At 43.3% G+C, this 24,564-nt stretch overlaps 1 protein-coding gene across 2 annotated transcripts; it reads left to right on the top strand.

The window, feature by feature from the left end:
• Positions 1–1,242: 1,242 nt before the first annotated feature.
• On the top strand, positions 1,243–20,710 carry ZC3HC1 (zinc finger C3HC-type containing 1). Of its 2 annotated transcripts, none has more exons than XM_047096704.1 (10): positions 1,243–1,400; positions 2,903–3,014; positions 6,985–7,000; positions 7,675–7,758; positions 13,307–13,434; positions 14,823–14,977; positions 16,012–16,255; positions 17,069–17,281; positions 17,949–18,155; positions 20,281–20,710. In XM_047096704.1, the coding sequence occupies exons 1-10, from the start codon at positions 1,255–1,257 to the stop codon at positions 20,347–20,349; spliced, it is 1,374 nt and encodes a 457-aa protein (XP_046952660.1). In that variant the 5' UTR covers positions 1,243–1,254; the 3' UTR covers positions 20,350–20,710. The 2 variants fall into 2 exon arrangements, with proteins under 2 accessions (XP_046952660.1, XP_046952659.1); XM_047096703.1 differs by having other exon boundaries at positions 6,985–7,135.
• The last annotated feature ends 3,854 nt before the right edge of the window (positions 20,711–24,564 follow it).

Below are 24,564 nucleotides of genomic sequence, written 5' to 3'. Positions count from 1 at the left end.
GATAAACAAAGTGGATAAACTGACCCTGAGAGTGAGATTAGCATGCCATAGGGTTTGGGAGAGGGCATTTGGGATCAACACCACGGAAAGGAGGGGAAGGAAGCAGGATAGGGCAGGGAAGAAGCTGGACTACCATGAAGTCTCAAGGTTGGCCCCAGGGGACCCTACAGGAAACTCCAAAGTTGGATGGCCCTTTAGCATTGTCCTGAGTTGGGACAAGGATGCTGGGCCTTTTATATCCCCTTCTTGATTAGTCCCTGGATGCAGGATTCCCTGGGGAAGGCAAATGGCTCTTTTCATTCAAGTAACTCCTCAAGGAACTGACAGCTGAGGGAAGGGCTTCCTGCTGGTGGTACTCCCAGGAGCTATGAGATTTAGATCTTTATTCCTAAAGGGGGCCCTCGGTGGTGCAACACTGCCTCCACGACCCTATGCTAAAGGTGGTCCCACTTTCATCTCGGCCTATTGCTCAGTCACAAGTCTTTTTTGCCAGTTGATCGGATGAGACAAACTCCTTCCAATCGGATCTCTTTCCCCCAATCACATCTATTTTAGCTCCAGCACCTGATTGTCCCGGGACAATTTACAGACTAAATTGGGTCCCTAGTACTTAGTACGTCTTCGGAGCATTTCTAATCATAATCTCAAAACTACAGGAAAACGTATTTGTTGAATGTCTAACTTCACTAACACCTGTCTCCTTTGTTCGCTGTCATTGACAACGCCTAGGACGGCGTCAGTAGGGCATACTCAATAAATACTTGTTAGACAAAGGAGGGAGGGTATTCAGTGCCAATGCCACAGACGCTCGTTCTCTCTCTCTCTCTCTCTTAGAAACCCACTGTAACTCGGTTTCTAAGAAAAGTTCGAAATGCTTTACTCTCAAGAAACGGTCGCCATTTCTTCCCTTGTAAAAACACGTAACTCAGGAAGGCCCTATCAGTTAATTAATTTAAGACTCAACCTGGCCCCCCATCCCTGTCGAATTTGCAGAAACACCGCTCCAAACACCCCACATCATAAGCCTCAACCTAGGCTTAAACACTAGGAGCTCCCAAGGCGGTTTACCTCGTTCTGTAATGAGGGTTTACCTCGCTCTAAGATGGCCACGAAGGGGTGGGCCCCGCGGTCAGATTCTGCGAGTTGCGTGGGCAAACGCGCCGGACCGCGCCTCCAGAGGAGGGTCTTAACCGCGCAGAACGGAAGTTCCTGAGCCTTCAAGCCCGCGGGGAAGCAAGTCGGCAACGGACCAAGATGGCGGCGCCCAGTGAGGGGCAGGCGTTTGCCGCGGGGGTTGAAAAGAATTGGGGTGCGGTTATTCGCTCCCCAGAAGGGACGCCCCAAAAAGTCAGACAGCTGATAGATGAGGGGATTGCTCCAGAAGAAGGAGGCGCCGAAGCGTGAGTTCACGAGTCCACCCTGGGTCGCGCCGGCGGATTGGAGAGGGTTTGGGGAACGCGGGCCCGGGGCGGGGGGTGGGGGGAATCCTCTGGGTCGGCACTTTTGTCTGTAGGGTTGGCAACGTCCCGGGATCTGAAAGAGACCGGGTTTACTACGTTTACTCGGTTTTAGTCTCGGGATGTACTGCTTTCAGCACCACGGGCGGCATTTTGCTATAAAACGGGTTGGGGGCGGAAGGGAAAAAAAAAAAGGACTGCTAACTGAATATGCACCTGCCATCTGTTAGTGGGGTTTCTTAATCTTTATTGAGCCTTAGACACCTTTGGCAGCCTGGCAAAGCTTATGAATCCCTTCTCAGAATATTTTTAAATGCATAAAATAAAGTGCATAGCAACATAAAGGGGACCAATTACTTTAGAATGCGGTTATCAAGATAGTAAAAAAAAGTGCAGTAACATGCTTCATTACTGGAAAGTTAAGTAATCTCTAGTAATAAGTCTATTATTTACCATAATTTTGAAGTAATCATGGGCATAAGTGATATTTCACAACATGTTCAACAACCGTAATGTGACAAAATGCCTGATTTCCACTGGTGACAAATTCATAAGTACTGCTGATGCTACTATGTTTTGTGAGGGGTTTTTTAGTACCTTCATTCGTATTTGAAGGAAGTGCTGAATTTCAGCTAGAGGTTAATAAAATAAACGTCGCTTTTTTCTCATCCAAGTTTATGGATCCTCTGAATTTCTTTCAAGAACCGCACCTCCCTGAGGCTGGCTCTCTGAGAAAGATTCCTAGAATGAGTTTATATCTTTCGAGTTATAATAGCTGCTGTCATCCTGTTTTTATTAAGATGACTTTTGTCCTCAAGGATTCCTCCCTCTACCCCTTCCAGGTGCTGTTGAAATGCCTTTCATTAAAAATAGATAATTGTATTGTTGGGTTTTTTCCTCCCTGAATTTTTTTCATGAAATTGCCCAAAGATCTTTATTTTGATTTGAATTCTGAAACTCTGTTTTGGGAGAGTGGGTATCAATGGTCGACTCAGGTAGAAACCTATCAAAATTATTTTTCTCTGTGTTTAAAGGAATTCGATTTGTAAGGTGGCTCAAATTTATAATGCATAGAAGCTTTGAGTCTCATTTTGTGTTTACTAAAGTTGTGTGAAATACTGTTGGAGAACAGTAAGTGAGCTAGAAGTTCTCCGGTATAGGATTAGTGGAGCACCGTGGAGGTAGAAATTACTTGAAACTTAGATATGAACGAACGGTAAAGAAATTTGAATGCCAGACTGACGAATTTGGATTCTATTTAATAATTATTGTGAAGCTAATTAATAATTTTAAGCAGAGGAATGACATTACTGAAATGATTTTTGGAAAGGTTAAAATCCAGCGTGGCGTGATTGATGCTGTGATGTGCCGAGAAGCGAGATGCAAAATGTTTAGGGAAAGTGATGCTGTGAAAGATTTCTGAGAGTTCTGCCACTTTATTTTAGGAAGGACACATCTGCCACATTCCAGTCAGTTAATGGGTCACCCCAAGCGGAACAGCCGCCATTGGAATCTACAAGCAAAGAAGCCTTCTTTAGCAGGGTGGAAACATTTTCTATATCCTTCTTTATTAGTTCATGTGAGTTGCACTTTCCGCTCCTGGAACGAGGAATAACAGCACTTATTTTGATATTGTAAATTTAAGAATTAAACTTGGTAAGATATTTTGTAGGAAAATTAGCATCATAAAATGTTATTCCTCAAAGGGATATTTGAGATGATCTGGCCTTTGCTTTTTGTTGTTTCGTTAACTAATTATTTTGAGAGAGAGAGAGAGAGAAAGAACCCCAAGCAGACTCTGCACTGTCAGTGCAGAGCCCAGTATGGGGCTCCAACTCTCGAACCTCGAGATTATGACCTGAGCCAAAATCAAGAGTCAAATGCTCAACCAACTTAGCCACCCAGGTGCCTCTGACCTTTTCTTTTTGCAGAAGAAAACACTAAGAGCTTGAGAGGAAAAGGAATAGTAACTAACATTTGTATGTGGTGTGTTTTCATGTATATTATCACATTCAGTCTTCACCTTAAACCCGTGAAAATAGGTATCATTATTATACTCATTTACAGAAGAGGAAATGGTTTCAGGTAGGTTATGTGACTTGCCTTTGGTCAGCCTGCTAGCTAATGGCAGAGCCAGGATTATAGCATGAGGCTATGTATACTACACTTCCTGTCTCTTTCTGGATTTTCCCCTATATTATTAGTTATCTGTTGTATAGCAAATTACACTAAAACTTAGTGGCTGAAAACAACAAACATGGGGCGTGCCTGGGTGGCTCAGTAGGTTAAGCATCCGACTTCAGGTTAGGTCATGATCTCATGATTCATGAGTTTGAGGCCCCCCCCATTGGGCTCCCTGCTGTCAGCACAGAGCCAGCTTTGGATCCTCTGCCTCCCTCTCTCTCTGCCACTTTCCCGCTCACTCACCCTCTCTCAAAAATAAATAAACATTAAAAAAAACACATTTTTTGTCACAATTTCTGTGGGTCAGGAATCTGGGCATGGCTTACTTGGGTCCTGTGGTTCAGGGTTCCTTACAGGCTGCAGTCATCTCCAGGCTCCGCTAAGAAAAGATGCATTTCCAAGCTCACCCACGAGCTACTGGATTGAGGGCTTCAGCTCTATAGTGGCTCTCGGGTAGAGACCTCCCTGTGTACCTTGCAGCATGGGCCTATTGACAGGGACAGTTCACAAAACGTGGCAGCTGGCTTCCGTCAGAGTGTGCAAGTGAAAGAGAGCAAGACAGAAGCTAAACTCTTTCTGTAACCTAATCTCATAGGTGACATCCCATCACTTGTGCCCTTTTCTATTCACTAGAGTGATTTTTTAAAAATATAAAACGATTATAGACTTGCAGAAAGGTTGCACAGGTTACAAAGAACTTCCTTTCTAAGCTACCTTTAAGTAAGTTGCCAAAGTGATACCTCATTACCCCCAGATATTTCCTACACACCAGGACTTTTTTCCTACATAACTGCAACGCAGCCATCAAAATCAGGAAATTTCACATAATAAATTACTGCCATCCAACCCTCAGACCCCACTCATTTCATCAGTTGTCGTAGTAATATTCTTTTTTTTTTCTTTTTAAGTTTAAATATTTTGAGAGAGAGAGAAAGAAAGTGAGCAGGGGAAAGGCAGAGAGAGAGAGAGAGGGAGAGAGAGTCCCAAGCAGGCTCTGTGCTTTGCTGTCAGCACAGAGCCCAATGTGGGGCTCAAACTCACGAACTGTGAGATCATGACCTGAGCCAGAATCAAGAGTCGGATGCTCAACTAATTAAGCTACCCAAGTACCCCCTAATAATATTCTTTATAGCGAAAGGATCCAGTTGAGATTCTTGTTTTTCCTTGAATTTCATGATCGTGATACTTTTGAAGATTACAGGCCAGTAGTTTTGTAGAGAGTACCTCAATTCACATCCATCTGATGTTTCCTTATAGTTAGATTCAAGTAGCTTAGGAATATCACAGAATGGTGCTGTGTTCTCACTGTATCCTGTCAGGTGGCACATGAATTTGATTTATCCCTTTCCTGGTGATAATCACTTTGATCACTTGATTAGGGAGCGTCTGCCCATCTTTGCCCGTCTTTTCCATTGTAACACTTCTTCTTTTGTAATTAAAAAGTGTGGCGGGGGCGGGGGGGTGGGTACCTCTGAGGCTCAGGTCATGATCTCGCAGTTCGTATGTTCAAGCCCCGAGTTGGGCCCTGTGCTGACAGCTCGGATCCTAGAGCATGATTCAGATTCTGTTTCCCTCTCTTTCTGCCGCTACCCTGCTCTAGCTCTTTCTCTCTCTCTCTCTAGCTCTCAAAAATAAACAAACATTAAAAAAAAGTGTTTTGTGCAGAGGTGCTTTGAAAATATGCAAATATCCCATTCCTCGTCAAACTTTATGTAATTTATTTGTAGCAGCATGGGCTGCTTTTTCAGCAGATTTTAATCTGTTACTATCATATGTTTTGATATTACAGTTATCCCTGATTTGGTGAGTGGGGGCCCTGTAGAGATTCTCTTTACACTCCACTTGACTCCCAACACCTCAAGGTGCAGCCCCTCTTTACCCAACTTGGGTTCTGACACCCTGTGCTGAACTGCCTCCCTCACCTCCTGGCTGTTCTCCTTGCTCACCACCTGATGGCTCTCGGACTAAATTTCTCAGGAAGAGGAAGGTATTTTAATCATCTACTGCCGTACCTTGGACTAATTCCTCATTTTCTGCAAAGGAACCTTGTCCTTTGTTCTTTTTTGTTTTCATTGGATATAAATTGACCACCGCTTTGGGTATGATAATCATTTCTTTCACTTAGCCAGTTAAGTAATTCTGTTACTTTTATTTTAGGTGATGCCAACTCCTTTAACATCTGTATCTAAATTCTGTTTTCTAGGCTTCAGTCCTTCTTTTGCTATTAGAATGTTTTCAAATTCCTGTATCCCTTATAAAAATATAGAACTTTCCTGCATCTTCTTTCATGTGTTGTGTGTGTGTTGGTGTGTGTGTGTGTGTGTGCTCTGTAAAATAGAGCTCTTTAGGTAAAATGTTGAGTATTGAGTTTTAAAGATCAATAAATGTTTTAGGACATTTTCCCAAACTCATACTTCTAGATGCTCTGGGTACTCTCAGCCTGTTTAACACACATAGACTACATGCACACATTAGTTCATAATAATCAAATTTTGGGCAGGGGAAATAATGAAGAATATTATTATTATTATTAATTTTACTGACTATTCTTTAGAACGTAAAAGCAAACATGGTACAATAAAAGAGCATAGATGAGTGGCAGAAAATATTTTTGCTTGTTTGACTTTTACCATCCTTATTGCTGAGGCATATCCCTGTACTTTTACAAGTGTTTTTAAATCTCTAGTATTTCACAATAAGTGAAAGGGAATGGCTTCTGTATTCCACCCCACAACCATTAATAACGTCAACATTTTATTTATTTATTTATTTTTAATTTTTTTTTTTAATGTTTATTTATTTTTGAGACAGGGAGAGACAGAGCATGAACAGGGGAGGGGCATAGAGAGGGAGACACAGAATCTGAAGCAGGCTCCAGGCTGTGAGCTGTCAGCTCAGAGCCCGACGTGAGGCATGAATCCATGAGCCATGAGGTCATGACCTGAGCTGAAGTCAGAGGCTTAACCAACTGAGCCACCCAGGCGCCCTGCCTGTGCTTTAAAAATAGTTTTTCAGGGTGTCTGCATGGTTCAGTCGGTTGAGCATCCAACTCTTGATTTTGGCTCAGATCATGATCCCAGGTTTTGGAATCGAGCCCCATGTCAGCCTCTGTACTGAGCATGGAGCCTGCTTGGGATATTTCTCTCTCTCTCTCTCTCTCTCTCTCTCTCTCAAAATAATAAAAAATAAAAAAGTAAAAATTAGTTTTCCAAACTTTCCTTACTTGCTTTTCCTCTTAATCTAACGTATTTATTCCTATATATGTAAAGAATGAGTTAAAGTTTTCATTTCTGACTTCCTCATCTTAATATACTTGCAGCATTGTTTTTCTTAACATGAATACTCTCTGAAATGGGCAGGTAAGCCCTCTGAGCTGTCTCCACTTGTCTGTGCAAAGTACGGCTGGGTCACAGTTGAATGTGATATGCTCAAGTGTTCCAGCTGTCAGGCTTTTCTCTGTGCCAGTTTACAACCAGCTTTTGATTTTGACAGATGTAAGTATAAAGTACAAATTACATTTTCCTCCATTTTCAAAGATATATTAGACTGGTTTTCTAAGAAGACCAGTCACTTGTGTTTGATCAAAGAATGTGTACTGTTACATATAGCAAGGCGAATCTGTGATTGTCTTTGTCCTAATTATTAGCTTCAGTTACTACTGTTTTTTAAAACTAAGCTACTTTAGAGTGAACCTGACTTTCTGTATTCTGGGAAACTAACAGCAGAGTATATTTACTTTATGGTTTCAAAATTTATACTTAGGCAAAGAGACAAGGCACGTCTATGAAGCCTCGTGCTTTAGAACGCCCTGCCTTATAAGATACATAATACTGTTACTGACCTTAGGATCTTGATTTAGAACTTGTTTTCTGAAAAATATTAAGATGATGCAGTTGCTAGTATTTTCATATCTTCTAAAATTATCTTAGTCATTTTTATTTTTAATTCTATCCGCACTCGTAAAGGTTCTTAGTCATTAGGTTTTGAATCCATATAGTGTTTTCTGAGGCACTGCTGCCTGTATGGGTTTCAGATAAGGACCGATGTGCTGAGCTGAAGAAAGCCTTGTGCACCGCCCATGAGAAGTTCTGTTTCTGGCCAGACAGCCCCTCCCCAGGTACTTATTTCCAAGATTTCCCATTGACCATCCCTTCTTGGTTGTTGCATTTCTAATATTGTCTGTTTCTTTGTGAAAATCTAGTCTTTGAAGTTTCATTTTTTTCCTTTCTATTTGGGCTTTTAAAGAAGAATTTACATTCATTTACTTGTTAAGTTATTACTTAACTTTATTAAGGGCATTTGACAGCTTAGCCATGCATACATTATCCCATTTAATTCTCACAGGGGCCCTGGGAGGTAGATTACCAACACAGTTTTTTAAGTGAGGAAACAGAATCAGAGATCTTTGGGTGGAGGGAGGGAGGGAGAGAGAGAGAGAGAGAGAGAGAGAGAGAGAGAGAATTAAAAAAAAAAAAAAAGAGGCTCAATGTAGAGCCTGACACGGGGCTCGATCCCACGAACCTGGGATCATGACCCAAGCTGAAATCAAGAGTCAGTCACTCAACTAACTGAGCCACCCCGGCACCCAGAATCAGAAATCTTAAAACCAACTGGTGAGGAGGCAAAACTGTGGTTTTATCTGCTTTCAAACTCTCTGCTTTGCCCCCCATAGCAAGCAGTCCCATGTTCTCCCCAGGCTTCCTTTGGTGCACTAACTGTGGCAGTTAAATGGAGTTGGGGTTCAGTTCCTAAAACCAACTCACGGGAAGCCAAATGAGAGTGATTACAAATGTATAATTTGTCCCAGTGAAGTGACACAATATAAACAACAGCATTGAAGCCAAAGACCGCCTCTATAAGGGCCTTGGCAAGGCGCCCTCTCTTGAATCCGGTGAATTTGTGATTGTCTTCACTTGAGTTACTGACTTTAATCATTACTTTTTTAAAAAACTAAGCTACTTTAGAGTGAATCTGACTATGTATTCTGGGAAACTAACAGCAGGATATGCTTACTTTATGGTTCCAAAATTTATACTTAGGCAAAGAGACAGGAATTTTATGAAGCCTCATACTCTAGAATGCCCTGCCTTATAAAATACATGATAGCTCCTTTGTTACTGGTCTTAGGATCTTGTTTTAGAACTTGTTTTGTGAAAAATATTAAGGTGATGCAGTTGCTAATTTCATATTTTTTTAATTCAATTTTTTTTAACGTTTATTTATTTTTGAGGCAGAGGCAGAGCACAAGCAAGGTGGGGGGGACAGAGAAAGAGAGGGAGGCACAGAATCTGAAGTAGGCTCTAGACTCTGAGCTCTTAGCTCAGAGCCTGACACAGGGGATCAACTCACAAACCGGGGATCATGACCTGAGCCGAAGTCAGATGCTCAACCTACTCAGCCACCCAGGCATCCCAATATTTTCATGTCTTTTAAAGTTCTTTCAGTTCTTTTTCTTTTTAATTGTATCTATACTCTTTTTTTTTTTTTTTAAAGTAGGTTCCGTGCCCAATGTGGGGCTTGAACTCATGACCCTGTGATCAAGAGCCGTGTGTTCTACCAACTGAGCCAGCCAGGTGCCCCAATAGTGTCTTGGACTCTTAAAGACTCTTAAGTGTTGTATGCACAAAATGCTTCAGAATGAGGGAGCCCAAAATGTAGTCACAAGTGGGAGTTTTAAATATTTTACTGGTCACATGGGCATATTCCTGCTGAGTGAGTAACTTCTACAGCAGAGCCTTCTGGAGGGCTCACCAAGACCAGGTGCAAAACTTAATGCTTGACCAGACATTAGTGCCAAAAAGTAGGTATACTTTTTATTATTTCAGTAGGACAACTCAGGCTAATTCCAGGGTCACTGACACCTGGGAATATTCCATGAATAACCACTAAGAAGAAAAAAAAAATAGATTGAAAATGTTCATAGAGTGCCATCTACTGATAGATGAACAGGTGCTAGAAAGGGACTATTAGGAAATGATTTTTTAAAAATTTTTTAGGTTTTTATTTATTTTGAGAGAGCGAGTGAGCAGGGGAGGGGCAGGGAGAATCCCAAGCAGGCTCCGCTCCTGATGCAGGGCTTGAACCCACAGACTGTGAGACTGTGACCTGAGCCAAAAGGAAGAGTAAGATGCTTAACTGACTGAGCCACCCAGGTGCCCCGAGAAATAACAGGTTTTTTTTTTAAACTTTTTTTTTTTTTAAAAAACATTGATTTATTGTTGAGAGACAAAGACAGATAGAGCATGAGCAGGGGAGGGGCAGAGAGAGAGGGAGACACAGAATCCGAAGCAGGCTTCAGACTCTGAGCTGTCAGCACAGAGCCCGACGTGGGGTTTGAACCCATGAACCGGGAGATCGTGACCTGAGCCGAAGTCGGACGCTCAACCAGCTGAGCCACCCAGGCACCCCAAGAAAGAACATTTAAAAAAAATTTTTTTTTAACGTTTATTTATTACTGAGAGATGGAGAGACACAGAGCATGAGCAGGGGAGGAGTAGAGAGAGGGGGAGACACAGAATCCGAAGTAGGCTCCAGGCTCTGAGCTGTCAGCACAGAGCCCGATGCAGGGCTCGAACTCACAAACTGCGAGATCATGACCTGAGCCGCAGTCGGTCGCTTAACCAACTGACCACTCAGGTGACCCAAGAAATAACATTGTAAAGTGAAGGTCATGGTAACAGAAGTTTCTGCTGTTGGCCCAGCTATTTCTCTGGATAGTACAACCACATTCGCTCCTTGAGGATGTGAATCGTCTCTCCGTGTGCCCTGTCCAGGTTTCTAGGATCCGCCCAGGACCCTGCTGGTGGTTCCTGCCTCTTGGTACTACACACAGTCAGCTTTCTTGGTCCTATTCATAACTTCAGGTGCCACCTACTTGCATACCTCTAACTCCTATCCAGACCTCTCTTTTGAGCTTGACTCATTTCCAGCTGCCTTCTAAACATTTCCATGTAATATCTGCTGCAGACCTGGAATTCAACATATACAAAACTGAATGCTTCATTTTATACCTAGAACTTGCTTCTCATCTTCTATGTTCTCCATCTTGGTAAATGGTACTGACACCCCCCCCCCCCCACACCAGTTGTCTTAGCCAGAAACCTGGAAGTCACCTTAGATGCTCTTCCCTGTTGTCACCACCTGGTCCTATCCATCCTACCTCCCAAATCTGAAATGTGACCTTTCAGTTATATCGTCCCTTGGTTTGGTTCTTTCACATTCAAGAGACTTTAGTGTGAAGAAAGGAACACCGACAACTATCTGTACTTTTAGTGCTTTTATTTATTAAGCATATCTAATAAATACAGTTTTGTAGGTAATTTTTTTCTAACATGTACCAGTATTTACAAACAAAACTAAATCCCTTTAAACATTTCAAATTATAACAATTATAATTACTAATTTACTAGACTGATTATTTTGAACATATCAAACACTGAAGTAGACCAAATACTCACATGTTAGTTATAAAACATATTTTAATTCCTGTTAAAACATTTACATGATGGGTTTAATTTCTTCTGTTTGCTCTTTTGCCTTCATCAATTTTTACTAGTATTTTCTTAGAATTGTAGGGATCAGACCAAACCCTGAATTGGAAGGTGATCAGAAGGACATTGGGATCTGTTTTTTTCTCCTAAGTTTTGTCAAACCTGAGCCACTGGTCATCAGAACATGTTTTATTTTTATTGTTAAACCTCACTTGATTTTGTGAAGTCCATACCTTTTTTGTTGATCTTAGTTTTTTATAATCAGACATTCCTTGTAAAATGATACATCTTTTTAAATTGATGGCATATATTTTTGACATATTTGGTTACTGGCAACAGGTTTAAATAGTTTGATAATATTTAATAATATTAGAGACCAAAATCTGGTTGTTAATGATACAATAAATGGCGGACAAAAGTGCTATTGTTAACTACTTTTGTATCTCTCTCTTTTTAAGTTTTTATTTATTATTTATTTTGACAGAGGGTTGGGGGGGAGAGAGAAAATCCCACGCAGGCTCTGCACTGTCAGCACACAGCCCGACGTGGAGCTTGAACTCACGAACCGTGAAATCACGATCTGAGCCAAAATCAAGAGTCAGACGCTCAACCAACTGAGCCACCCAGGTGCCCCTGTACCTCTTAGTAATAAAACTGGAAAAGAGGGGCGCCTGGGTGGCGCAGTCGGTTAAGCGTCCGACTTCAGCCAGGTCACGATCTCGCGGTCCGGGAGTTCGAGCCCCGCGTCAGGCTCTGGGCTGATGGCTCGGAGCCTGGAGCCTGTTTCCGATTCTGTGTCTCCCTCTCTCTCTGCCCCTCCCCCGTTCATGCTCTGTCTCTCTCTGTCCCAAAAATAAATAAAAAGCGTTGAAAAAAAATTAAAAAAAAAAAAAAACTGGAAAAGAGATTTTTTCTTCCTTTTTTTTTTTTTTTTTTTAATGTTTATTTTTGAGAGAGAGAGGTTACCCAGGGGAGAAGCAGAGAGAGAGGGAGACAGAGGATCCAAAGCAGGTTCTGTACTGCCAGCACAAAGCCTGATGCGGGGCTCGAACTCACAAACTGAGATCATGACCTGAGCCAAAGTTGGACGCTTAACTGACTGAGCCACCTGCGTGCCCTTTTCTTTTCTTTTTTCTGTTTCTGTTTATTTATTTTTTTGAGAGAGCAGGAGCACGCATATATGTGGGCAAGCGGGGCAGGGGCAGAGGGCGAGTGAGAGAATCTTAAGCAGGCTCCGTGCCCAGCTCAGAGTCTGACCCAGCACAGAGCCCCACATGGAGCTCGATCTCACAGCTGTGAGATCATTGACCTGAGCCAGAATCAAGATTTGGACCCTTAACTGAGTGAGCCACCCAGAACCCCCCCCCCATTTTTTAAACAGCCTTATTGAGGAATAATTGACATAAAATGTGCATATTTAGGTGTACGGTTTGGTAAGTTGTGACATCCTTGTGGGCTTGTGAAACCATCACTGCTAGATTTCTATTTAACATCAGGAGTTGATATCATTATCCCAGTTTAACACTATATATTACTGTGCCCTGTTTTTCTTACAGTATGAAGTGTCATTGATTATTAAGAGTTTTATAACATTGATGCTCCTTCTCTCCATCTTTATGCCACCAGTATCTTGCAGGGATTATTACCTTAGGTCACTTTAATGTCTGCTAAGCTTTTTTTTTTTTTGCATCCCAGCTGGCCCTTTATGATCTCTACTCTAAACTACTGCATATTATCTATAATATCTCTTCCTCCTTTAAAAAAATCTTTTCAGTAATTTCTCTTCACATACATTAGTAAAATCGTGGTCTAGTTACTCTCTACACTTCAACCCCGTCTCCTACTACTTTCCCCACAGACGCACTGGGTTCCAGTCCCGTGAAACTCTTTAGAAACTCCGCACCTGTCCCATCCTTTGGGCCTTTGCTTTTGCACACTGTTGTTGGTCTCAAATTCAGCTTAGACCTGACTGCTTCTGAGAAACCCTTCTGGAGAAATCTACTTTTTTACACATATTCACAAAAACATCACAGCTCTGTCAAAAAAAGCCAATAATTCTTAATATCTTCAAGTGCTTGATCAGTTTTATCAGTACCTGTCCCCTGTCGTTCCATACACGTCTTTGACTTTTTACCATTTACACCAATATGATCTTCCAGTTTACCTTGTCCGCAGATCGATTTGGGATGTTGCCGTTGGATGAGCCTGCTGTTCTTGTTAGCGAATTCCTAGATCGTTTTCAAAGCCTTTGTCACTTGGACCTTCAGCTTCCTTCCCTGAGGCCAGAGGACTTGAAAACTATGGTGAGTTTTCCTTAGCGAGCCTACAGCGGTCTTCAGTTGTCACTAGCACTTGTACGTGAAGCATTTCCTTAAATGACCAGAGGATTCAGATTGCTGTGAAGAGAGCTAGTTGTTTGCCCCTCAACTGGACTTTTTCAGTCTCTGCTAGAAGGGCAGCTATTGACAGTTAAGTAAATGGTTCCCTCAAAACTTCTAGATATTCTTTAAATGGCATACATTCAATTTTATCTTGAGTTGTTACTTAAACTATTTAACAGAAGATACTGAAATGTGACTTCATATGGTTTATTGCTTATCATTTCCCAAAGAAAATACTCCAGGAGAAGTTATAAACTCCCTTCTCCCCTGTGAGTAGAAATTAGAAATGCTCTGCCCTATCTTTAGTGTCCCTATCTAGTGTCCTGTTTCATCACCCTACACACACTCTGGAGACAAGCTTTACTATAGGAAATAGTAGCTATTATTTTGCTTCTTCAAGTTGCGAGGCCATTTGGATTTTAACTGAAGTGTTACCCTCTGTGCCTATTATAAATGTCCCTTGTCCCTAGCCAAGGCAGCTTTTTTGTTCACCTTGTCAGTTCTTTATTATTCTTAGTACAAAAATAAAGACCTTGGTAAGTTCTCATTTTGTCAAGAAGTAAATTTAGTGTCAGGTCAAGATATAAATAGTAATCTGTTTTTCCTATTTTGGTTTGAAGTGTACAGGTTTGAGAGAAAATCCGCAATTGGTAAATATCTTTTTTTGCGAGAGAGAGTGCACGTGCAGAGGAAGGGCAGAGAGAGAGGGAGAAAGAGAATCCCAAGGAGGCTTCTCACTGTCAGCGCAGAACCCAATCTCCCCAATGGTCAGATCATGATCTGAGCTGAAATCAAGAGTCAGGTGCTTAAAGGACTGAGCCACCAAGGCACTCTTGTAAATTGATTTTTTTTAAGTTAATTTATTTATTTTGAGAGAGCGAGGTGGAGGAGGGGCTGAAAGGAGAGAGAGAATCCCAAGCAGGCTCCTCACGTCAGCTTGGAGCCCAATAGGGAACACAGTCCCATGAATCGTGAAATCATGATCTGAGCCAAAATCAAGACTTGGGCGCCCAACTGACCGAGCTACCCATGTGCCCCTGCAATTGGTAAATTGAAAACAAATTAGTACTAAGAAAAGATTTAGTAGTTCTAGGAAAACTGCTACCTTTCTCAGTCAGTAGATTCAGAGCAATTCAGAAAGGTTTGTAATACCTTAGCCCTGTCCTGGAAGTAAGCCTTCCGTAATGAAGAGAATTGTCTTCGTGTTTGGCACTTCTTTCATGATTTTTGCGTTGTACCATCTAAGTACATCATTATATGTCATTTTTGTGGTTGGACGTTTAATTTAAGGAACCTTGGTTCCTTTATAGTGCTTGACAGAAGACAAGATCAGTCTTCTCCTGCACCTGCTTGAAGACGAACTTGATCACCGAACGGATGAGAGAAAAGCTGTAAGCAAATTAGGCTCAGACATCCAAGTCCACGTCACTGCCTGCGTCCTCTCTCTGTGCGGCTGGGCATGCAGGTCAGTCGGTGAATTTGCAGGGTGACATGAACTTTGACATCGTCATACACTGGTTTACATCAGTCACTGATAGTATTTGTAGATCACATGGTGTTTTCCTGTCAGAAAAGCAGACAAAGAAAACCTAAGAGGGTGGTGAGGGGATGATAAGAATCAGTAACAGTTCCAGAATTAGAACGCGGGAATTCTTGGACACACCTGAACTTTGGTTTTTTTCTTTTTTTTCTTTTTTTTTTTTTTACTATCACTTCCCAGCTGGGAATTTGTGCTCCTGTAAGCAGTGAAGCTCCTTTCTGTTTATAGAAAGGAAGAAAAATCAGTTGAGTTTTTACCAAAGGAAACGTCAGCCAGAGTCCTCTGAGCCTCCATGTTGGTATTTCTCTTCCAGCTGCTCAATTTAGCATAGACTCCCTCTGAGATAGAAAACTGTTGGAACTGGGACACCTGGCTGGCTCAGTCGGTAGAGCATTCAACTCTTGATCTCAGGATTATGAGTTCTAGCCTTGTTAGGTATAGAGATAACTTAAAAATAAAATATTAAAAAACCAAAAAACTGTTTGAACCAATCTTGATTTACCTTAACTACGCATTCTTTGATAGATCAAGGGATATTTTTTATTTAAGGTTTGTTTGTTTATTTTAAAGTTTATTTAAGTTATCTCTACACCCATTGTGGGGCTTGAACTCAAGACCCTGAGATCAAAAATTACATGCTCTTCCGACTGAACCAGCCAGGTGCCCCGGAGATATTTTCATTTAAAAGGAACAGAAGAAATTTATAAAATAACCTTTAATGTAGTCTTGCCTTCGAGATGACACCAAGACCATTAGATCTTTCTGTAGGAACTTTGTGAGCGACCCTGGAGTTGGGGTCCTGAGATCAGAGGACAGGGGCCTCGAGATGCCATGATTCCCAATCCACTGGACTGTTCCAGAGACTTATTTGATGAGATAAAGCATTCTCACAAATGATTACACTTAGTCCCTTGGAAGTGTTACCTTTTGAGAAAACTCTCTTTTCTGTTCCTACCTAGTTCTTCTCTGGAACCCATGCAGCTCTCCTTGATAAGCTGTTCACAGTGTACGAGGAAGGTGGGGCTCTGGGGCTTCCAGCAGATGGAGTCTTCCATGACTGAACTGGATGCATCGTTTGGCCTGACCAGCTCCCCCATCCAAGGCCCTGAGGGGCGGGCAGAGCGCTTCCCTCTGGTGCCTGAATCTCCTCGGAGGATGATGACTCGGAGTCAGGATGCCACATTTTCCCCTGGCTCCGAGCAGGTATAGACTTACTTGGCTTGTTGGGGTGGCCTTTTTAAAAGCGGCATTCTCGGGGGCGCCTCGGTGGCTCAGTCCAACTTGAGCGTCTGACTTCGGCTCAGGTCATGATCTCAGGATTCATGAGTTCGAGCCCCGCATCAGGCTCTGTGCTGACAGCTCAGAGCCTGGAGCCTGCTTCCGATTCTGTGTCTCCCTCTCTCTCTGCCCCTCCCCTGCTCGTGCTCTGTCCTTCAAAAATAAAAAACATTTAAAATAATAAAGCAAGTAAGCAAGCGTTCTTGGGGTGCCTGGATGTCTCAGTTGGTTAAGCTTCCGACTCTTGATTTTGGCTCAGGTCATGTTCTCAGTGGTTCTTGAGACCAAGCCCCACGTCAAGCTCTGTTCTGACAGCGAGGAACCTGCTTGGGATTCTCTCCTCCTCTTTCTCTGCCTCTCCCCCTGCTCATGCATGCTTTCTCTCTCACACTTTCTCAAAATAAATACATGAACATTAAAAAAAAAAAAAGCGTTCGTGCCAAAAGTGTTGTGGTGGAAAAGCTGGAGATTAACTTAGGTGGGGAAGCTTTAGTTCTGACCACAGTGATCAAAATACCGCGTGTTTTTATTCACCAGTTGCAACACAGAAGCTAAATTCATGATTTTGTATAAAAATCGATTATTTTTTGAAGAGTTTAGATATGTCGACAGTTCAGAAAGTAAATTCTCACAGTTTAAACTGTGAAGTATTTGTTTGCACCTGCTTCTAGAAATACGTCTTCTGACCATAGTCATTTCCATCATTGGTGTACTTCTCCTCCCTCTTCTTTCCTTCAGGCTGAAAGGAGCCCAGGCCCTGTCGTCTCCCGAACTCGGAGCTGGGACTCTTCTAGTCCCGTTGACCGTCCTGAGCCAGAGGCTGCTAGCCCCACCACCAGAACTCGTCCTGTGACCCGAAGTATGGGAACAGGAGACGGCACTGGCCTGGAAGTGCCGTCTAGCCCTCTCCGGAGAGCCAAACGGGCTCGCCTCTGCTCTTCTAGCAGCTCGGTGAGTCCACCTGCGTGTAGAGGTCATGGAGCGCAGACAGCACGCCAGACCCTCACCGCGTAGTACAGAGAAGCAGGTGTGGTCCTGTGGCTGTGAGAAGACAATGTGAGTAAGTTTCAAGATGGGATAGTTGGGTGACCAAAAGGAAAAAACTTGAAGAGGTTTGTCATTTCAGTTCTTTGGAATGGATTCTGCAGAGGTAGTAACTATTTCACGCACATGGGGCTGGCAGGGGGATGGGAGGACATACCCGATCAGGTGCTGTTGATTTAACACAAAGGGAATGAAAGAATTTGGAAAGAGAGTGGGCACTACATAGGCAGTGTTCAAATTTGTTTTTTAAAGTGTATTTATTTTGAGAGAGAGCATGAGCTGGGGAGGGACAGAGAGTGAGGGGAGACAGGATCCCAAGCAGGCTTTGCACTGACAGCAGCAAGCCTGATGCGGGGCTTGAACTCGTGAACCGTGAGATCGAGACCTGAGCCAAAGTCAGATGCTTAACCAGCTGAGCCACCCAGGTGCCCCGACATAGGCAGTGTTTAAAGGAGACATCAAATTGGAAATGCGGGCAGTTGTGAGATTCTGAACTGGACAAGTCACAGCAGTGCCTCTCTGGATTGACATGGCCTCTGCCCTTCATCAGCACTGTTTCTTTTCCTCCTCTCAGGACACATCTTCCCGAAGCTTCTTTGATCCCACCTCTCAGCACAGAGACTGGTGCCCTTGGGTGAATGTCACATTTGGCCAGGATACCAGGGAGGATGGCAGAACTGAGGCAGATGCCAGTGCCGCGGCAGAGCCAGGCTGGAAGGCCGTGCTGAACATCCTCTTGGCCCACAAGCAGTCCAGCCAGCCAGCTGACACAGACTCCATGGTGAGATAAGCCGTTGCCTCTGTGTGTGCAGCACTCGCTGTTTATGGGATGAGGAACAGGGGCTGGTCCTATAATTAGCACCCTGCCTGCCCTCAGCTCTCATAAGTCAGGTTAGACTGGGGCCGGGTTCGTCCTGGAGAACAGGCGTGGAACTGATTCAGTCTTCCTGCATTAGCATTTGGCATTCCATCAAATTCTGGTAAATTCTTTGTCTTCTCAACTAAAGTGATTCAAAGTAGAAAAGGAATACAGAACCAGAACTAGATGATGAGGCAGCTGTTCCGGCCTCATGTTGCACAACAGCTGCTTTTTCTATCAGTTGCTGTCACTTGCGTTTGGAGCCTGGCCAGTTAGCTCAGCCGTCTGAGTACTGTGCCCTGACCCCAAGATTGCGATTTCATTCCTCACGGTGGGCACGTTACTTGGCTCTGTTCCACAGCCCCAGACTTGTGCCCTGAGCCTCAGCAAGCCACGGCAGTAGTGACTGCTGCTACCTGCACATGTGGGTAAATGCAAATCCATCGTGACAGCTGAGAAGACTGGTCACGTGTTTACTGTGTGTAAAGGATGGAAGTGATAGGAGGGTAAGCATTAAGGAATCACGGAAACTGGGTTCGCTTTCCTTTGCTGGCTCATTGCCAAATTTGCCTCTTAGCACGGTGTAAATAGAATAATTTCTGATTTCCGTAACCTCCAAGGACAAAGTAAAATAATACTTGCCGGTACATGTTTAAAAGAAGTGGTCCCAGGTTCGTGGCTCAACAGGATCATGGGATTCTACTGGGGACAACGATAGCGAGCCCGAGAATGTACATCTGTACCCTTTAAATACACAAATGAAGGCTTTCCAGGTTTTTCTGCAGGAAGAAAATCTACGTTTTTCTAATTTAAAACCTTTGAAAATACATAAAGCTATCTGAAGACAAATGTCTGCATGTAAATTCTTCTGCCTACATCTTCATGAAATAGTGTACTGGAAGTTTTTATTGACTCCCCTCTGTCACTGTCTTACTAACAAGAAATCCCACAGGGTTTTTACGGGGTTTTTTGTTTTTGTAGTGGGAAAAGTTGGCCTCATAATTGACCCTGGTTTCCAGGACTTTTAAGATCCTTTTTGGTGGTTTGTCTTTTAACCTTCCCACAGCTGCTGTGACTGGGAAGTTCAGAGCTTAATGAGGCTACACAAAGGATCCTCATGTTAGAAAAAAGCTTATGTTGTTTTTCAACTTAAGTTCCTTTTAACGTTGTCACCGTATTAACTAAATTCCCCTTGGTCATTAGTAAGAGCTCAAACTCCCCCCACCCTCACCTCCCACCCCGGGACTTTTATTTTATTGAAACATTCATCCACAAAGAGGATGAGAAAACAGTGAAAATGTCATCTGATGTCAGAAACTGGAGATAACTTTATGGATTATCTGCTAGATTATTATTTATGTTCTCATTGAGACCCTGTGCTCTTTATTGTGCCTCTCAAAGGCTGAGAGATCAGCGTGTTCTGATTCACTGAGAACTTTTATCTTTTAGTGAATTGTTTTGTCTCCCTGTAACACCATTTCTCAGAATCTCAGATCACTTCATAGGCATGATCAAGTGGCGGTGAGAGTCTTCCTATTATTAGCTCTGCTGGCTAAAAATGAAGCTGAGAAGGCCAGGGTCATAGTTTAAGCTCTAAAGAGTCATTTATTTTACTCCTTGGCCTTGAATTATACTGTTAACCCCAGTGAAGCATCACACGAATGTGAATCTTTGTTCACAAGAAATAACGAACTAGGGCCAATTCGGAAACCGGTGGATATGTGCACTGCACTAATGGTGGGTCAGGAGTGTCAGCCTCACAAAGATGAGGACAGATGAAGATACTTGGAGGGAGGACATGAGCCATGTGTTAGAGGCTCAGAGTATGTTAGCAGTCTTGTGACAGAACGCAGATTTTTAGTCTGGTTTTAGGTGTGTGTTATGTATACAATATAAAGTAATACGAAATATAAAATGGGTTTTATTCAATTCTAGATGTACCTAGATCCCTGTGGGAGGAATTTATAGACGAAGCCTTAACGCCGTTACCCGTCTTTCATCTCTATAAAAGAATTTAATCTCTAACAATGAGCTTTTCTACCTATAGAGTCTCTCTGAGAAATCAAGGAAGGTATTCCGAATATTCCGGCAGTGGGAATCCTTATGCTCATCCTGAAGATATTCCAGCCCTTCCTGGAGAGAAGCGGAATGAGTGACTTGGAGAAGCAAGAGTCTGAATTCCCTTTTGGGCGGCGGATTTCTCCATCCCGGTTTAACCACAAGGATCCCCCATCTTTGTAAAAGGCAGCGTCACTGTCTGCGTCTGCCTGAGGGGAAGCCTGTTTCCGTGCCGGGATTGGACAGGTGAAGTACGCCAAGCCTGGCTCTGTTAAGGGAGTGCGGGGTTGTTAAACTAGATGGAGGACCGAGCACTTGAGCTCTTCTGGTGTCTGTCAGTACGGGCTGGTGTTGTGAAGACTCTTGTGTCCCAGGAATGTGACAGAATGTGTTAATAAAATGCTTATTAGGATTCTTACTGCCGGCGAGTTGTGTTCCTCCTTGCCTCTGGGCTGTTATAAACAAGGCAGACACTGAGCACACGTCAGTGGAGCAGTAGGCAGAATCAAAATTTTCGTTTTCAGATTGGCCGCAAAGCCTGAAATTTGCTTGTGATTCTCATCAAAGAGGTATTTCTTTCTTTTTTTTTTTTAATTTTTTATTTTTTTTTAATTTTTTAAATTTTTTTAACACTTGATTTATTTTTGAGACAGGGAGAGACAGAGCATGAACAGGGGAGGGTCAGAGAGAGGGAGACACAGAATCTGAAACAGGCTCCAGGCTCTGAGCTGGCAGCACAGAGCCCGACGCGGGGCTCGAACTCACAGACCGTGAAATCATGACCTGAGCCGAAGTCAGCCGCTTAACCGACTGAGCCACCCAGGCGCCCCTCAAAGAGGTATTTCTGAACCAGAGAGTGTTCGTTATGTCACCGGGAGATCTCCTGATGTGTTACAGTGAATGGTAGGCTGTTCGTGTTCTGTGTTCACTTTGACAACAATAGGCAAGGTGAGGGAGGAAGGTCCTTCAGGAGAGACACCCTCTCCACATGCCTTCCGGTACATGGCTCCCCCCGAGAGGGACTCCCCCAGGCTCCTTCACTGCTGCTGGTGAGCATCAGTCTCTGTGGTGAAGATTGACCCTGACCTGCCCCGTCTAAATAAGACTGCCCCCTGATAAAGGGACCATGAAAGCTGATAAAGGGACATTTATCTGAAATGTCATATTTTCTTTGAGTAACTGTAGTTTGTTTTATGGCTCACTTTTTTAAAAAAATTTTTTTAACGTTTATTTTTGAGAGATAGAGAGTGAGCAGGGGAGGGGCAGAATGAGGAGGAGACACAGAATCCGAAGCAGGCTCCAGGCTCTGAGCTGTCAGCACAGAGCCCCACGTGGGGCTTGAACCCACGAACTGCGAGATCATGACGTGAGCCGAAGTCAGACACTTGACCAATTAGGACTCACTTTTATACTCCAGTATCTTAAAGAAAATAAGACATCATAATATTCTGCCCCTGCTAAAACTTTGGTTTCTGTCTCTAAATACATTTTTTCTATTTTCTTTACCCAACGAAAATTAACAATCTCTTATCATCTAATACCCAGTCCATATGCAAAATGCCTGGGTATTCCGAATGTTTTTACATTTGATTTGTCTAAACCAGGATCCAATTCAAGATCATGGGTTACATAAATCTCTTTAGTTTGAAGGAGAGTCCCTTTTTTTTTTTTTTTTTTATATATGAAATTTATTGTCAAATTGGTTTCCATACAACACCCAGTGCTCATCCCAAAAGGTGCCCTCCGAGAGTCCCTTTTTTTAATGCATGTCAGATTTTCTAATTTGTCATTTTTCAATCCTAATTTTTAAAAGGGTAAATAGTGTTGATATCTCTTCTGAATGAAGCCCCTGTCAGTGGCTGAGGCCAGGAGAGGCTGCTTCCAGGTTATTCTGTAGGGGTGCTCTTTTGCCTTCAGCGTGAGCGTGCTTTGTCAGGCCCCGTGGTCTCCTTAGAGGGGCACACTGCCGGGCAGCTCTCTAATGTTCATGGACATGAGCCTTTGGGCCCAGGGGGTAAGCCCTTTGCTGACTGGTGACTAAGTGAGTTTGAAGTCTGCTCTCTGGAAGCTCCTGTCATCTAGGTCACCACTTTAGGAGTGGTGTAGAATCATTAACACAAGGTCTTCAAAAGGACTGCAACCCTAATTCCAGGTTATAATAATGTGGGTAAATTTTTAAAAGTCTTTCCACTGCATTTTTTTTTTTTTTTTTTAGAGAGAGAGTGCACACACTTGTGATCTAGAGAGTGATAGAGGGAGAGAGAGATTTTTTTTTTTAATCTTTCTAAGTTTATTTTGAGAGAGAGAGTGCACACAGCAGGGAAGGAGCAGAGAGAGAGAGGGAGAGAGAGAATCCCAAGCACTGTCAGCACAAGCCCTATGTGGGGCTTGAACTCTTGAACCATGAGATCATGACCTGAGCCAAGAGCATCCAGAGGTGGATGCTCAGCTGACTGAGCCATCCATGTGCCCTTCCACTGCAGTTTTTAATTTATACCTCCCTCCAGGGAAAATAGTCACATTTCTTTAAAAAAGACAAAGCTCCACAAGTTTTGTTTATGAGTGTGTGTTTAAAGTATAAATGGAAGCAGTTTGGGGTGGGCTTTGTGCAATTCAAGAAACATTGTCTCGGGGCACCTGGGTGGCGCAGTCGGTTAAGCGTCCGACTTCGGCCAGGTCACGATCTCGCGGTCCGTGAGTTCGAGCCCCGCGTCAGGCTCTGGGCTGATGGCTCGGAGCCTGGAGCCTGTTTCCGATTCTGTGTCTCCCTCTCTCTCTGCCCCTCCCCCGTTCATGCTCTGTCTCTCTCTGTCCCAAAAATAAATAAACGTTGAAAAAAAAAATTAAAAAAAAAAAAACATTGTCTCTTCCGTGTGCAAGGCCCTGTACAAGCCCTTGGGTAATGCAAAGGTCCTTCACCCTCAAGGAGTCTGTCTCCCAGGCTGAAAGTCACGTTTGTATACACCTGTTGCACAAGACAGAGTGCTCAATACTCTGGAAGAATTAGTATAACCAAAGAAGCGAGGGCCGCCTGGCTGGCTCTGTTGGTAGAGCATGCGACCCTTTGCTCTCAGGGTTGTGAGTTCAAGCCCCACATTGGGCATAGAGGCTGTTTAAGAAAAATAACAATCAACTCTCACGTATGGAATTGGAGAGAATTTTCAGGAAGGTATAGATTTGAGCTGGACCTGGAGATGAGTGGGAGATGTAGGCTCTGTGAGAACTGGGACCTTGTCCCTCTTTTTTTTTTTTTTTTTTTAAATCTACCCCCACACATGGGGCTCAAACTCCTGACCCCAAGATCAAGAGTCCTATGCTCTATCAGCCAAGCCAGCCAGGCGCCCCCTTGTCTGTCTTTTTTATAATGTCAGCACTTGAAACTGCCTGGCTCACGATAGACACTTAATGAAATAAGGACATTTGAGGCTAAAGGAATGTTATGAGCAAATGAGCAGAATTTCACGTGTTCCTGAAAGAGCAGGTGTTCTGCTGTGGCTAGACCTTTGCACTGAGGGATAGAAGAGAGAGGAAAAGAAAATAAAAGTTGGGCCAGATAGGAATCTTGTATGTTCTGCTGAGGAGCGTGGTCTTGATTCTGTTGGAAAACGGAAAACTCATTGAAGAGTTTTTGAGCGGGGAAGTGACATTAGTGCTTAGGAAGATAATTCTGGTGTGTGTGGATAGCACGCATCAGGGGAGACAGGAAGGCTCTAAGGGAGGTACGATGGCAAGGACAGAGGGTGGCTTGAGAATAATGTCAGGACAACTTCAACATGAACAGTCTGGGCATGAAGAAAAAGGAGCAATCGGGTGACCTCGAGGTCTCTGGCCAGCCATTCAAGATCAAGAATCCAGGTGGGGAGGGAAGAAAATAGTTGTATTGTTTAACATTTTGGGGTTAGTGTCTGTCTAGAAATGATGTTCCAGAGGACCGGAGAAGAGGATCCAGTATGTTGAAGTCAAGGCTCATTGTTTCAAATGTCTGCCATCTAGAGAGCTGTGTGGAGGTGAAGCCATCCACCTTATCGTCAGCCTGTGTCACCGCGTACCTGAGGCTTGAGGCTACCGGTTTCAAGTTTCTGGTACATACTCCCCTAGGCTGTACTGAGTATACTTTCAAATGGTAATGGGTGTTCCCAGAGGGCGTGATGATTGACTTAAAAGAATTTTTTTTTAAACGTTTACTTATTTTTGGGAGAGAAACAGAATGCGAGTGGGTTAGGGGCAGAGAGGGAGAGACAAAGAATCCGAAGCAGGCTCCAGGCGCCAAGCC

This window comes from Lynx rufus, unplaced genomic scaffold, assembly GCF_022079265.1.
Source record: "Lynx rufus isolate CCGP_SWC_20201006 ecotype Redwood Valley unplaced genomic scaffold, mLynRuf1.p SCAF_4, whole genome shotgun sequence".
NCBI classification, from domain to species: Eukaryota; Metazoa; Chordata; class Mammalia; order Carnivora; family Felidae; genus Lynx; species Lynx rufus.
This window is presented reverse-complemented; position numbering and strand designations above follow the sequence as displayed.

What these genes read in the sequence shown, in the direction of transcription:
- ZC3HC1 (XM_047096703.1), top strand. Translation starts at nt 1,255, where the DNA reads ATGGCGGCGCCCAGTGAGGGGCAGGCGTTTGCCGCGGGGGTTGAAAAG. An exon ending in GAAGAAGGAGGCGCCGAAGC is followed by an intron (nt 1,401 to 2,902) that starts GTGAGTTCACGA and finishes ACTTTATTTTAG; the next exon opens with GAAGGACACATCTGCCACAT. An exon ending in CAGCTGACACAGACTCCATG is followed by an intron (nt 18,156 to 20,280) that starts GTGAGATAAGCC and finishes TTCTACCTATAG; the next exon opens with AGTCTCTCTGAGAAATCAAG.